General features: G+C 34.0%; 1 protein-coding gene across 5 annotated transcripts in view; it reads left to right on the top strand.

The window, feature by feature from the left end:
• Positions 1-17,050, top strand: part of Grid2 (glutamate ionotropic receptor delta type subunit 2) — a 1,480,136-nt gene that overhangs the window by 1,084,664 nt on the left and 378,422 nt on the right. For all 5 annotated transcript variants that reach the window (XM_087215774.1, XM_021261081.2, XM_087215773.1 and 2 more), the window contains one exon: positions 9,835-10,032. In XM_087215774.1, coding sequence (XP_087071900.1) covers positions 9,835-10,032 — 198 coding nt within the window. The remainder of the gene's footprint in view (positions 1-9,834; positions 10,033-17,050) is intronic.

The following is a 17,050-nucleotide window of genomic DNA, read 5'->3' as shown; positions in this document are numbered from 1 at the left end:
TTGAAAAAATACATGTTTTTCTGTTTCCATCTATTAACTTTGAAAGTATATTAATTTTGTATTGAGTGGTGCGAGGTTTTACAAAATACTGCCTTTGATTCTGTGTGTAGCATTCACCTTGAGGACCTTAGTCTATTCACTCAAAGCTATGATTTTTCTAACAGAATTATCATGTTATGTACTCCAAATAAAAACACTGGAGGGGAATCTCAGAAATGCGTCCTCTTTAAATACCAAGCCCTCCTCTGTGGGTCCCCAGGCAGTAAGGCAGAGCATGGCAGCTTCTCATCCTTCCAGTTAATGTTATAAGCCCACATCCCTATATTAGCACCTCCCATCAGATCTGATTACATCTCACCAAATCCAGGTACTGCCAAGTCACTATCAGCTTCCTCTTGATTTATTGCAAAGAGACTCCATATTGATCTCTTAGCTTCTTCCATTGCCCCTTCCAGTCTATTGTCAATAGTAACTGTCAACTGTCTGGTAATCTGTTAAAACATAGCACACCACTCTCTTCTCTGCTCAGAGCCCATCTGCTTCACATCTTGTTGGCCTCCCATCTCAGTAGATGTAACAGCTAAAATCACCACAGTGGCCTGAATGCCCTGTTCAGACTCTACCCAGCTGGTGTTCATTGCCACTTGGACATAGCCTACTTTCTGGCCCTTATCCCCTCAGTTCCAACTACAACACTGTCCCTTCTGTCTCTCAGACATGTCAGAGAGACTCCTACTTGATCTATCTGTACTTTCTCCTCTATCTAAAAGGTCAATGTTTACAGATTACTTCCTAACTGAAGGCACAGCACTTTCGCACATATGCCTTATCCTCGTTATTTGTTTAATCTTCCTCCACAGTTCTAAAGCCATCTAACACAGCATGTATTTATGACAGTGTGTGTCACATGTAAGATATATAAAGCATATTTTGTGTATTGTCTGTCACTTTTAGAATGTAGGTCTAGGGAGATAGAGATGCTTCCTTGTTTTATTTGTTGCTGTATTCTCAGTGCACATTTGCCATTAACACTCTTTTGAATGACCAAATAAATAACTGAATTTCTGCTATTTTCTTATCAGCAATATTGTTTTAGATAGAAATGCCACTAGTCCTGAAATATTTTTAGTTTTTACATGGCTCTTCTTTTTAGTGTTTTTAGGGTTTGGGGCTACATTCCAATATATTGTGAGCTTCATTTTTCACTTATTAAATTCTTTTACCTCCTGAAGTAAAATAGCTTTTATCATAAGATTTAATTGACATTTCTTAACATCATTGTTCTTCACAAGATTTAAGAAGAATATCAATTAATAAACTAGAGTTTGTGAATAACACCATCATTCTGAAGCCACACATTTCCAAATTCTTCAGTTACATATCTTACAGTCTCTAACACCTGGTACAGCCCATCCCTCCTTACAGCTGCAATATGCTGTATCTTAAAGCATGTTTTTGATAGTTTTCCTTGAGATAATTGCACTTCAAAAGTAGTCTGTACCAAATCTTTAACAAATATTTATAGAACAGACTTGACTCTTGAATGTGGGTATCTACTTGTAGGGTTCCTTCAATTGTTAAGTTTAACAGTATATAGCACAAACAATCAACAAGTGGGATCTCTTCTTATTAAAAGGCTTCTGCACAGCAAGAGAAACCACCAACAGTGTGAAGAGACAACCCACAATGTGGGAAAAAACCTTCACCTGCTCTTCCTCAGACAAAGGTCTACTATCTCGAATCTATAAAGAACTTAAAAAGATCAGACCTCCCAAATTTAAAGACCCAATCCAAAAATGGGCATCTGAAATGAACAGACATTTCTCACACAAAGAAGTAGAAATAGCAAATAAATACATGAAAAAATGTTCAACATCACTGGTCATTCGAGAGATGCAAATGAAAACAACGCTTGAGATTCCACTTCACTCCAGAAAGAATGGCTGCTATCATGAAATCCGCCCATAACAAATGCTGGTGGGGCTGTGGGGAAAGAGGAACTCTACTCCACTGATGGTGGGAGTGTAGACTGGTGCAAGCACTGTGGAAATCAGTATGGAGATACCTCAAAGAACTAGGACTGGAAGTCCCATTTGACCCCTCTATTCCACTGCTGGGGATCTTCCCCAAAGAATTAAAAGAAACATACCACAGTGATATATGTGCGCCCATGTTCATAGCAGCACAGTTTGTAATAGCTAAAACTTGGAAACAGCCCAAATGCCCATCAACTGGAGATTGGATAAAGAAAATGTGTTTTTTTAATAAAATGTAGTACTACTCAGCCATAAAAAAATGAGAAATTAGAGACATTTATAACTAAGTGGATGCACATTGAGGCAATACTCTTAAGTGAAATAAATAGGACACACATGTATAAATACCAAATAGTTTCTCTAGTGTGAGAAACTGAAAGTGTAAATAAGGACTAAATAATATAATAGTATAAAATAATATAATATAATAGTATAAATAATATAATATAAGGTATAATAGGTAATGTGAAATAGGAAGAAAAGGAGCAAAGGGGAAGGAAGTGGAAGGGCTAGGGGAAAGGATAGAAGGGAATGGGATTAATGTGAGAAAATGGAAAAATAGGAAAAAAATCTTTGTAAATAGGGAGGAATGGAGGGGTTGAAAGGAGGGCTGGGCAAGGGTGAAAAATAAGAACCAAGAGAGACTATGTAAAGGTGTAAATTTCCAATGATGACTGTCATTATATTGTATACCTAAAATGTACCAATGATTAGAATGAATAATCGATAATGCAAAATAGGAAGAAAAGGTCCAAAGGGGTAGGGATTGTGGGAGGGGCAGGGGAAAGGAAAGAAAGAAAAGGAAAAATGATGAGAAATGGAAAAAATAGAAATAAAGTCTTTGTAAATAGGGAAGGGTGGAGGAGGTGAAAGGAGGGCTAGGAATTGGGAAAAAATAAGAACCAAGATCCATCATGTAAAGGTACAATTCCCAATGAGAAATGTAATTGTGTTGTATACCTACAATGTACCAATAAAATAATTTAATACAAAAAAAAGTTTAACAGTATAATGAAAATGTTGACCAAACAAAAAGATCTTATCTAGCACTTACATTCAGAAACCAATCTCAGAGTCTTATATTTCTAAGTGTGTATACAGTGATCACATGGTCCACAAACTCTCAGTCTCCTAAAATGAATTTTCATGTTTTCTGGGGAAAGCCAATAAATGGGAACTAAGGAATTAAGATCACTGTGATTGCCTAGTATCCTGAGTAACCTTTTATTCCTAGTAAAAGTGTCCTATTTCTCTTTCTTATTCTCATTTAAAAACTTTATTTCAGTTTGGCTATTCCCCAGGTAGCTTCTAAATCACAATAGCCATCATTTCATTCCTTGAAACCAATAACTAGAATTAATCTTTAAAAAAAAAAAAAAAAAGAAGCCCCTTGCACACTAATAGCTGTACCTTTCAGTTCAACTTACTTTCCATTTAATAACAAACAGAAATAATGTATCAGTTAGTGGGTTCAGGAAATTAGGATGCTAAAATATATTTATTTACTACTATCATTTAAAATTGAATCTTATTGTCTGGTAAATATATATAAATGAAGAGGTTTTAAAAAATATGTTCAGCACTATGTTTCCTAAACATTTATTCTTCCATAAAAGCTCCCAGCAAAAATTGTTGTAAAAATATTTTTATCTCATATCTTATGATTTGTTTTTTTCTTCCCCCTGAAGCGCAGATATGTCCTTTACAGCTCAAGAATTATTTCTTCCTTTCCAGCAATTCCTTATGTATGTTTTCCTATCCTGATGTCTTGATAGCTCTTCAATAACATAGTCTATATTTCCAGCCTTTTTGAACTTATAAAAATTTCTAATACTTGTACATTCTCTATAAAGATAATGAGGTTTTTCCAAGGAGAATGGTGGTCATTAATTCTGCATGTATCAAAGTGGAATGTGTCATCCCTAAGCAAAATACAAGCTCATGCCAGGCATAAAGACAAGCCTTGTTTGCTTCAGCCAAGAGAATGTGTTATGAAACAACATTTTTAAACAAGCCGTTAAGAAATATTCTCATACTCTCTTTAATGTCTTTCAGCTGTGTGTGAGCAGAATTATAAGGAATTTCCAGTGATTCATTCCTAACTTTGGCTTTCTTGGCATTCTGTAAAGTTGTGCATAATAAACCCTCCAAACAGCCCTTGATAAAAGCTTGGCAGAAGAGCTGGTAGCTTGTACCTATCAAATATATCAGATGTTTAAAAAAATCTGTCACTCACAAACAATATTACACATTATTAAAATATGGGAATTAACTGCAAAATCTGCAAGCTGCAAACAGTGTTGTAAATCAACTAAGCAATTAGCATGAGATTTTTAAAGTGACTGAATACAAATTCAGAATTATGAAGTTATTATCTAATAACCCTACAAGTGATGTGAATAAATCCTTGCTAATATAAAAATTATCAACCGCTAAAACACTCCTTTATACAAGCTGGTTGCTGGATCCTTATGCTAATGCACTTAGATTGATAAACTACTTATATTCTTTGAAGCTTTGTTTATCCCAGTTGCTGAGGCTTGTGCTTAGAGAATCTGTCATGCAGATGATCAGCTCATCATACTCAGCAATTTGTTTTCATTTAATTGGCAGACAGGTCTTCACCAATTTAGGCTCAAGTCTTATTGATACTCTTTGAAACTAATTTCTGGAAAATGAATTTCAACAGCAGGATTTTATAATTTGCTTTCTTCCTCTCTGTCTTTGTAGTACAATAGACAAAGCTATGAACTTAGACTTTGAAAATACATGTAAAATAGGATAGAGTCATGACTTCCTATTACTTGGGGTGTTGTATAGGAATCTTCCCTCCTGCTACAATGTATTCTATCCTCTACTTTTTCAAAATTAATTTCTTATTATCCTATTCTACCCAAAAGCTCTATCTCTTCCAAATAAAAAACATATACTTTAACATGGCTTCAACACGGTCCCAGGTAACAAATTGTTTGTTTTTGTTTTTTGTTTCAATATGACACACATACCCAAAAGTGTAAACCATTAATTGATGAGTAACTCCCTAGAATCAAAAGTAAAACCTTGTCTGTCATTCTGCTCCTACCCTGCCTGTGTCCTGGCGCTAACCACTCAGAAGTAATCACTTCCTTAATTTTCTTTATAATGTATCCTCTATAAAGGTATGAGTTCTTTCTGTTGTTGTTGTTGTTTTCTTTTGTTTTTTGGGGACAGGGTCTTGTTATGTGGTTGAGGCTGGCTTTGAACTTATTATATAGCCTGGGATGGCCTTGAACTTGGGGCAATTCCCTTTCCTCAGGCTCCCAAGTGCTGGGAACATAGATATGCACCACAGTGCCCAGAAGAAGGTCTGAATTCTTCAATATCATAAGTTTGCTAGTTTTGAATATTGCATAAATTAAATTAAATTGTTGTCTTAGGATGGTGTTTGTGCTCGAGTCATTCTTTTAAAATTTTGTTCATACTCATGTATAGCTCCAGGTTCTTCAGTTTTGAACTATTTGATATTCTACCATATCATTATACCAAATGCATTTATCTTTTCCATCTTGACAGACATTCAGATTTTCATACTTTTCCCAGATTTGGGCTATTATAAATCGTGCTGCTATCAACATTTTCAGATATGTATTTTGGGGAATGCTTTCTACTGTTTATACCCAAGAATGGAATGCTAAAACACAGCTATGCAAGTCTGCATACTAGATAAATATTTATCTATCGCTCAGAAACAAGCAGTCTTAATTTGTATATAAGCATTTTTACACTCTACCTTATATGTCAAAATGTTTTCAAAATGATTACACCAATTGACACATCCAGTGCGAGTGAATGATAGATCCTGCTGTTTCATATGCTTGACAGTACTTGAGATGATTGGACCATTTCTCTTATTCTTGCTCTGGAATTTTCTATCCTTTTGTTTATTCTTGTTTCAGTGTAGAAATTTATTTCAAACTATTAGAATTTGCCAATTCTTTCTTTACCTACTAATAAACTCAATCATTAAGTTCTTAACTTTGGGCATTGTCTTTTCTAATTTTCAAATTTCTATTTGGTTCTTTTTCAACTCAATGATGGCACTTTTCATACTTTCCAGTTTTGTACCAATTACTAGACAATTGCCCTGAGCCAGGCTTAGTGGCTCATGCCTGTAATCCCAGCACTCAGGAGGTTGAGCCAGGATGATCTCTGAGTTCACTGCCAGCCTGAACTACATAGTGAAATACTGTCTCAAAAAAGAAAGAAAGAAAGAAAGAAAGAAAGAAAGAAAGAAAGAAAGAAAGAAAGAAAGAAAGAAAGAAAGAAAGAAAAGAAAGAAAGGAAGAGAAAGAAAAGAAAGAAAAGATTTGTCCTGTATTTCTTTAAATACAATAAATATAACATGCATCTGAAAATTCTAATATCTGAACTTGAAGGATCTATTTGTCTCATCTGTTATGTTGATTTGTTCTAATTTCTAAAGTATTATTTCCTTACACCTGATGTCCTTGATTTTTATTTAGTAAATTCTATTCAAAAGTTATTTGAAGGAAGAATGTGAGTCCTAAAATTAAGATGTGTTCCATAAAAGGAGATTTTGTTTTTGTTTTAGTATGTTTTTCCTGTCAGGTATCTTGAGTCTCTACCGGTCTAGTAAATTCTTAATTTTGTTAAAATTTGAAATAAATTATGCAGTCTTTGCTTTTAATCCAAAAGACTGAAACAATTAAAATTTAGGAAGGTGAAGTTGAAGTAAGACGGGTTTTGAAGACTTCCTTTTTTGTAAGTTATTTTGTGACTTTGAGCTGCAACACTTTGTTCCTCTTTCCATGTATTAAAGAAATATAAGGGCAGGGGATTTAGCTCAGTGGCACTGCTCCTGCCTTTCAAGCTCAAAGTCCTGAGTTCAATCCCCATTACCACACACAAAAAAAGTATATATATGTGTGTGTGTGTGTGTATATATATATATATGTCTTCCTTTGATACCAATTATGGTATGTGTTGCTTTTGTTTTGTTTTATATTTTTTAATACCTTTAATACTCATTTCCCCCTACTGGTTATAATTTTTTAAAAAGAGGTACTGATGACTTTTTATTTTATCTCTCCCTATATAGAGTGCATTATCTGGATGCAGTAACTGCTCAACAGATGTTAAATGGATAAGTCAATGAGTGAATAAATTTTGGAAATAAGTACATATATAAAAGTGATTAAACCAAGTTAAGCATTGCCACAGAGAAAAAACAAGTATTTTTCCTCTATTATAGTTCCCAGGGGTTCAGCCTAATTTCTGTTGCTGTTTACCTGTCTAAGATATTGGCTGGTTGTGCTCATAGAGAACAATTTGCCTGACTTAGAATTTATGAATAGTGATCCAATGCTGTAATACAGCTTAAAAATAAGGCTTTCAAAAGATTGATCCAGACGAGGAGTGATATAATATAATAAAAGTTTATTTAGGGCATAAAATTTAAAAGGAATGTTCATCAATAATTCATCAACTTTCTTTATGAAGACCCTTAGTATAACCATTTCTATTCTGTACTTTTAATCAACTCTAGTTGACATTGCGAGGTAAGGATTTTGACAGCAGCCCTGTGTAAGGGATTTATTTATCCAGAGATTTACTTATAAACAAAGAAAATCATTCCTAGGAAAAAATTTAGCATATATTAATTTAATATATCAAACAACTGCTCTAAAGATATATGAATAAAAATGAAAAGGAAACACTAATATTTTATATAAAAGTATACACTGGGATGTTATTTTTCCATATGTATCACTTAGCTATGCAATGAAGTTAACTTCTTACTTTTTAAAGTATCATTTACCCCAAAGAGTTTGTTGAATTTTCTGGTGATTACATTACTGCCAAACTTCGAAGATTCGTTAGTTTTTAGGATCGATGAAAATAGAGAAATTTTATGACCCAAAATTATTGGTAGAAGAAGCAGTCAAAAATGATCTTTCATGAGCACTTTCCCAGTTGATATGTCAATATAGGTTGATGAAAGGTAATAATCTAGAAATTGGTAAATGCCTGATTTCTGTAACTAGCATTTATAACATTAATTATAGAACTTCTTGAACATATTTGCAGGCTCCTTGAAGTTGATCTTTGCTTTGGAAGTTCTTTAATCCATCTGATTCTAGTGAGTTCAGGATCTACTTCCATGTATTGGCACAAGGCATAGCCATTGGCTAAGTCTATATTTTGTCCAAACAACTAAATGAAAACTAGCAAATTCTGCCAATTACCTGGAGGTTTTATTGTAAAATTTAAAATATGTAAATAAAGTAGAGTCATTGAAATGTATTTTTACATAAAATATTAAAAGATTGACTGAATTATTTTTAGGATGGACTAAATTTTTACTTGTAATTCATGTATTATAACATGTAGATTAAACAAGTCAGTATGAGTAAAAATTTTATTCACTCTCAAAACTTATCTATTAATCTAATAATTTATCAATATTCATTATCATCAAATACTATTATACCAGAAAAAATGAGTAGCTTAATAAAACAAATTAGACTCTCTTTTTCTGCATTCTAGAATTGTTGAGAGACAGTCTTAGTCTAGTACAGCATATCAAGTGTCAGGCATATCAACTTGTATCTTGGTTCTCTAAAAAGTGTGGTCTCAGACAGTTACTGGGGCACAGATGACACTGATTTCCTGGGTATACAAGTAAAAAGGAATAGCTCAATAGTTAGCTAAATTATTTTTACAAAAGGCATTACTACAGCAAAATGAAATCTTTGTTTCTTTGATCCTGAGTAATTCAGTATTTATTCATGGCAATTTTTAGGGGAAAAGCTGAGTGTTATGGTGTATAATATATATATAACAGGTACACTGAATTTATAAGGCACTTATTTAGTGTCTTGAGTAAAAGCCAAAAAAAAGTAGTATTATTTTACATCTGAATGAAGGCTATTTTGGACATCCCAAAGGAAAAAATGATTTAATGGGAAAATTTCTCAATATTCTGACTTAGACCAAGAGAGATCTTAGCTTGCCCAGCAGACTGCATGAACTACATATATCATGAATAGTTATCTGTAAACACTACTCTTGCTGAAAGAATTCTGAGCAAGATGAGGAAATTAAGGAATCGATTATCTCATTTTCTGTAATCTGTCAGCATGTTTCACACCAACTGAGCTCTCCCAATACTGATTGTTCCAAGGTGAAAAGGGACAATATATTAGTTTTAAAAATCAAAATTTAAGCAGATGAAAGAGGTGATAGCAGATATCAATTTACCAAATTTATCAAATTAGTCTACCAAGAAGATGAATAATTTTCTTAAAGTATCGAAGAAGCTGTTTTTGCAATGAAATCTATGCTTATGTCAAATTTATAAAATTAATTAGCAAATAACTTTTAGTATATGTTATACATTTTAGCAAAATTATATATTCTTAGAATATTTTCTCTTTTCAGAGTTGCATATACAGTTTATCTGTTAAATATTTTATCTATATATGTAAAAATATACACAAAAATATCTAAAGTAGGTATTATAGAACCATAATTTCCAAAATCCACTTTATTGCTATGAATTTTAGATTCATTTTGAGATGCCAGGAAACATGAACTTGTGGCCTCCAAATTATTTTAGCCACTTTCAACATTGTTCAGAGTGATACAATGCATTAATAATGCATAAATGGTATTCCTGACTATATCCTTCCAAATTTTAAAAGTGTTTAGACTTTGTAAGCAAAACTCTTTAAAGAATTAATCTCTGCTTGTAGGAAACAATATAGATTGAAGTCGAACGTTTCTTATATCCATGTAGGAAGAGCCTTTCGTCATGGTCTCAGAAAATGTCTTGGGAAAGCCGAAGAAATACCAGGGCTTCTCCATTGATGTTTTGGATGCCTTATCCAACTACTTGGGTTTCAACTATGAAATTTATGTTGCACCAGATCACAAGTATGGAAGCCCACAAGAAGATGGGACATGGAATGGCTTGGTTGGAGAACTAGTCTTTAAGGTAAGAATTCATTTATTTATCTCATACCTGAAGGTTCAGTTGTAACTCCTGGAAAATAATTTCATGTAAAATAAGTGTGATGTAGTGCATTAGCTTGTAGTGTTAAATGCAGAACTCTTGCCTAATATCATTGTATCAATTTCGTAGAAAGAAAATTGGGTGACAACAGAAAACTAAATGAGAAAAAAATTCTCTGAATGGAATAACACTTAGAAGAAGGGTTGACATGGCCAAGCTCATGTTCTAAATATTTTGTCATTATATGGCTCATGATGAAGTCATGATTCATACCATAATTTTATTCTAAACACTGTTATTGGAAATAAAAGGAAAAATTTTAATTCCTTATGATCTAATTACTTAATTTTGGAATCTAAGCAAGGTGCATCTATAATTATATTTTTCTCCTTGTTCTTTGAATTCTCAATATACGTTTAAAAATTCTATTTTTTTTTTAGTTTTTCTCAGTGTTTGCTATAATATTTTGAAGCTATCATTATATATATATTTTTATAATTATTATGTCTTTATGTGTTGAATAATTGGATTTTGGTTTATAATTTACTGTTTGATTTATATTTCCTCTGTTCTCTTTTCTCCTGCCTTTTTTCATGGTAAATCAAAATTATTTTAATATTTTATTTTATCTGCACTGTTGCTTCTTTAGCTGTTTATCTATGTTTTTGTTTGATTATGGTTGAGAGATCATAACACATATTCTTATGCGTTCACATTCCATCTGAGACTAATATTGTACCATTTCATGTTAAAAAATTCATAAGCTTGCAGCAATATAAACGATCTTATTTATGCCTACCTTATTATTTCTGCTACTGGTTACAAATTTATATTTTTTTAACTCCATGACAAAATATAATTATTAATTTAACCAATTAGTTATTGTTCAAATGTATACAAAGAAAAAAAGACAGTTTCTTGTGTTGAACAACATACATACTACTTCTGGGTTCTTTATTCCCTTCAAATATCTGACCTTCTGTGTGGCATCATTGAAGCCAAAACACTTTCTTTGGAATGTCATGAAGTACAGTCCTCTAGGTGGCATATACTCTTGATTTTGTTGATTCACAATGTCTTTACTGACCCTTGCTTTTTAAATAATATTCTTACCAATTAACAAATTCTGAGTTGACAGTTTTTTAGGACTATGAGCTGCTCAAAATTCAGTCTCTACCACTCTGTTACAGACAACAATTGCAATCTTTTGTTGGGCACTCTCAACCTTCCACCTTTTGTTTTCTACTGATTTTCTTAGGGTCTTTCTTATGAATGTTCAGGGTCAGTCAGGCATTTGAGGGAAGTATTTACACAGATTTGGGGGTTCATCTGGCCAATCCAAGCTCCCTCAAACTCCTTGTCTGCTATGCTAGCTAATAACAGTTTGAATTTCTGCTGAAACTCTAAGCTACCCGGTGTCACCTGAATTGAGGTGGGTCCTAAATTAATAAGCCACAGAAAATCAGATTTACCAGGTGTACTGGCTGCTTTCAAAGGCTACATATCCTCTGTTCTCTGATTTTTCTGGGAAGTTGTTGATGATCTAAGCCATAATTGTTTGATAGAGTAGTGAAAGAAGCCAAACTGTCTGTGAAAGATTAGGAAAAAATATGGAAATGAAAAGGTGAAAGTAACATGCACATACTACACTCTTTCAGAAAATTTGAATGGGGAGGGAGAGAGAGAGAGAGATAATAGAATAGTAAAAATTTTAATAGAATTTGGTGGAAATTTTTTTCCCACAACAGAGACTTGAGTATAATTATAAGCTGAGGAAGAAAAAGAAAGAGAATTTAATATAAGAATAGGATATTGATATGTGAAGGATAAAGATTTCAGAGTAGATAAGGAAGAAGAAAAAAATTAGATTGAGAATTGATTTTTAAGGAAATAAAACCGTTGCCTTGATACAGAAAAAATGTGATGAGAACCTATCTTTTAAATCTCTAGGCAAGAGTTTGGGAGGTTGAGAAAGATCATGTCTCATTGCTTCAGATTTCTTGATAAAAATGAGAGGTGGAGTATATTGACAATGATGGGAAAAGATACTCTGTAAGAGTATACAGGAAAATGGTGAAAGATTAAATAGATATTTTGGGAATTGAGAATAGCTACTAAATCAGAATAGATAAAAGGTATAGCTCAGAGGTGGAGAGGACTGAGCTGAGGTTTACATAAGGCCGACCCCTTTTATTGCAGACCCTGCACAGCACTGTGACTTTCCAGAGTAGAGAAGGAAAGCCCAAGTGCAAGAGAAGAGAAAGTTAAAACAAGATATGTGGATGAAGTTGGCAAGAAAACTAAGTGAGATGAAAGGCAAGCTAAAATGATCAAAGAAGTCTGGCCATGATCAGGGACAGACCTAGCTACATTTTGGAAGAAATTAATCAGACTCTCAAGATGAAGTTGAAAAACATGTAAAATATAGATGAAAATATAAATGAGCTAGTAGGTTAGAGAGATACATCTAGAGATTGAAATATAGAATGTCTAAAGTTTGATACTGAGGGTAATGGCAGACTATTAGAGCATATAAAAAATTAGCGTTTAAAATAGCCAAAAAGGGAGGAATAAATAGGTACATCCCACGGACTTTAAAGGTGATAAAACTATTCTTTATGATACTGTAATGGATAATATCATTAAGCTGCTGAAACTCACAGAAAGAAGAAACTCTAATGTAAACTATAGAATTTAGTTAATAACAATGTATTGATATTGGTTCATGAATGTGCCACATTGATGCAACATGTTAGTAACAGAAGAAACTTTGTACTTTCTGCCCAATTTTTCTACCAACTTAAAATTTCTCTTAAAAATATCTATTTAAGCAATGACTCAAACTGATTGCAAGGAACATCTATATTGATACTGAAATCTATTAGGAAGCCGGAAGGTTCTGGAGACAGAGCAATACTTACCCAGGTCTCAAAGTATTCAGAGCATGCAAAAAAACTATTGTGGGATCTGTCTGGTAGAGATGGTAAGACAACTCTTCCTCAGAAAGCACATGTAATTGTCAGAACAAAATAAAATACTGTAAAAAAAATAAAAGTGGAGATGGCATGTAGAGTTTCACCAACAAAAAACAAAAATCAGGTTCTCTGGGTATCTAAAAACACAAGTAAAACTCCTAGTGTCTAGAAAATAAGGGAAGGATGGTAGTGAATTCTCACTCCATAGAAATACAAAATAAAAATATGCTTTTTTTCCAAGTCCTCCTCAACCTCTTAAGGCATTCCCCCACCTCCTGTACTCATCAGACCTTCACTCCGTGGGATCTGCAAGTGGGAGCTAGGTTCCTGGTGTAGAAGATCATGACACAGGAACTGATGTCAACAGACCTTCAATGATTTTCTTCTACTTTAAAAAATGTTAATCCTTTATTTAAATCCCCCAAATGCACTTTCCAAGAATTTTCCATGGTTTTCAATTCTCAAGTGGAATCCTACTCTTCATCCCTGATATCTTTCTCATTTTCAGTTTTTAAAACTTATGTTGTACTGTAAAGAGATAGAAAATTTCATGTGATTTGCTTGTTATCTTGTTCTTTAACTTAAAAATCCTTCCATTTAGTCTTTTATCTTTAGTGGCAACACAAAAGCTTCGAATTGAAACATACATTAGCTTTGGATATTGGTGACACACATAGTACCTATGTGCTAGTAGGAGAGTTTGAGAGTGCCTTTGAATCACAGTGTGTCCATATGTGTGGAATGAAGTTGTTGTGAAGATTAACCAGGAAAATCAGTTCAAGAATGTGCCACAGCAAGCCACCTGCCTCTCAAGCTCAAGGTCCTGAGTTTGATACCCAATAACAAAAAAAAAAAAAGAATGTGCCCGAGGAAGGCTACTAGAGCTCACCTTATTACTTATGTGATAGTTTGTGAATCTCCCACATTCTGTGCTTAGAAATATCCTACATCCAATGTACATTTTAGAGGTTCATTGACAAGATTTGCTGATAGATCAGACAGGAAAGAGAGAAAGACCAAAGTCAAAGATCTTCTAAACTCAAGATGTTTAATCTTATTTTGTCAACCATACCAGTAGAAAAGACATTGCATGTTCCTTTTCTTTCCCAGTTCCACTCAAGACCTTCCTCGACACAATCATCTCTCCCTTAGATTGCATCTAACAAGGGCCCATTGCCTTTCCTCTTTACGTTCTTGCCATCTTTCAATATATTTTTAGCACAAAAGCCACAGCAATAAAGTCACTTCTCTGGTTCAAGACATTTGATAGTTTCTCATTTTACTCAGAGTAGAAGCCAGCCTTGAAATTTGAAATTGTCTACATAATATGCCTTATCAAGCCCCTTTGTGACCTCTCCTGTTTCTCTTATTCACCAGAATGCCAGCTTATGGTTCTTCTTCATTGTCCGTTTAGTGAACTTGGCCTTTCTCCTGGAAGGCTTTTCTCCAGATAACCCTTCGCCACTTCATTTTTTTCCATTTCTAGTTAAAATTTATTTTAGAGGCCTTCCATTGGCACCAACACAGAAAAACAACTTCCACTGTCTGTCCTACTGAGCCCCCTTTTTCCATTTTATTGTTTTTAAACATATGTCAATTTTATTGTGTGATCTACCTGATTCTTAGCTTCTCCTGCTAGATTTTCAGATTAATTTAGAAAAATTTCATATGTTTGGTTTACTGTTAAAATCTTAGTGCTGGGCCGGGGATCTAGCTCAGTGGTTTCGCTGCCTGCCTCACAAGCGAAAGGACCCGAGTTCGATCTCCGGTACCAAAAAAAAAAAAAAAAGTAAAATCTTAGTGTTGGGCCAGATATTTAGCTTAGAAGAATAGCACCTGCCTGGCAAGCACAAGGTCCTGAGTGTGATCCCCAGTACCAAAAAACCAAAAAATTTTAGTGTCTAGAAAATATTTTTACATAAGGAATTGGTAGCAGTTCTGTGATGTTGTAAGACAGGCATGAGATAAAAACAGTATCCCCAGGGGCTGGGGATTTAGCTGAGTGGTTCCACCTCCTGCCTCGCAAGTGCAAGGTCCCAAGTTCAATCCCCGGTACCAAAAATAACCCCCAAAATAAAACAGTGTCCTTAATGTCTTTCAGTGACACTCATTACTTTCTACCAACCTACTATACCATCCTAAAATTAATTTTATATGAAAAAACGTTTCTATCTTTATTGTAAGTCTGAATGTTTAGCTCTTAATGATGCTTTTAAGCTTTTAACAATTAACTATATAATTTGTTATATTTAGTCATTCCCACAGCTGCATGTATCATTTACAGGCATGGGGGAAATTCAGGAAGGAAGTATTTGGGAAGAGGATATAGGGTATGTACCCAAAACTAATGTTTTGGAAATGGGCAATAATAACCAGACATTATTCTAAAGCTTTATGGATACTGACTTCTTACATCATCATAATAATTCTGTACTATAACTCTCTCATTATGTAAATAAAATCCCAGATATAGAGAATTTAAATAAACTATCTTAATTTACATAGCTAATAAGTGGAAAGCCTAAATTCTGAGGTTATTTATTTTAGAGCCCATTCTTTTAACAAATGTGGACAGACCTCCTTAGAACTATCCAAAGTGAAGAGTAAATAAGTAATTTGATATAAGTCCGCAGTTCAGGTAAGAGATCTAGAATGGACATATACATTTATTGCTAATCAGCACATAGATGAAATTTAAATTGCCTTCTACATTTCTTTACCCCCTATTTCTCTTCTACAGCCTCTTTCACATTCCTTGCTCCTTCCCACTGCTTGAAAACAGTGTCCTTTATCTTAAAAACATCCCTCCCTTATTTTCCAAGTTAAATTAATTTAATGTCTTTGGTCATGAATGACAATCCAGTGGAGGTGAAAAGATAATTTAATGGCTCAGAAAACTGATCAGCCCAGAGATGAGATCTAGACTCATTTCCTCAGGCCTTGCTATCAGCTCCACTTTCCTCAATGTGGCCCCAATTCCCAGGCAGGCTTTTATTTCTTGGCATTTCAAGTGGCTTTCAGCAGCTCCAGGCTTAGATTTCAGCCTCTTATCTATCCCAATATAAACATCAGTTCTCATTTTACCAACAGTTCCAGCTCAGAGCCTCAGCTTGAATGCACCCTGGCTCTGACTGCAAAAGACTGTTTCCAAGAGGAGGAGGTACTCCTGGTGCCAGGCCTGTGGTGCACACCCACATCCAGCACCAAGGGCAGTGGTGGTTCTATGCGGAACACTTGGCACAAGCGTGGGGAGTACTTTCCCAGTGAGCACCTCCCCAGCAAGAGAAGGATGCTGTCATCAGAAGAGCGAGCAGATAACAAAAATCCTTCAGAGGCATAGAATAATTGAATATGTTTTAAGGAGACTATTAATAGTTATAGATGCACAGAAATTTAAATCACCAGCCAATGAAAAACTATAATAAATTTAAGTTAAATTACAAAGAAAAGGCTGTAAAACATTTGGAAAAGTATGATGATAAATCCTTAATGTGCCTTTTTTACTGCTATGTAAAGAGGTGGTAAAATCCATAAAAAATACTAAGACTCTAGTAGATAAAGATATAAACTTACAATTTCAAAAGAAAAAACCAATAGGTATTATAAATCCAAAAGGAAATCTATTATGATGGATTAGGATATTTGATAGTGTAGAAAAGTATATGAAATATTATTGGTTATTCCTTTCATAAAGAAAAATCTATAATCCTATGTTGTATGTACATAGAATGATTTTCTACTCTATATTTTATTATAAAAATAGACCATCACTAAAATTAGATGCACGCATTTCAGTTATCTACATACTTACTTAACCACACTGCAAACTAACATAGTAATACAGGGACTTAGACCACATCGTTTGAAGTTGACCTGATAATAATTCCCAGCACTTGTACAAGGCTTACTAAGCTAACACACTCTTTCAGACTTTGAATTCATTAACTGTAGACACTACTATTACCCCAGTGTTGCAGGAGATCAGACAGAGTCAGGGAAATGAAGTGAATGCCTACGGTCACACG

Source organism: Heterocephalus glaber, unplaced genomic scaffold, assembly GCF_053883595.1.
Source record: "Heterocephalus glaber isolate CG9 unplaced genomic scaffold, H.glaber_assembly_v1.0 deba00001454, whole genome shotgun sequence".
Classification (NCBI taxonomy): Eukaryota; Metazoa; Chordata; class Mammalia; order Rodentia; family Bathyergidae; genus Heterocephalus; species Heterocephalus glaber.
Note: the sequence above shows the minus strand (reverse complement) of the source record. Positions and strands in the feature narration are given on the sequence as shown.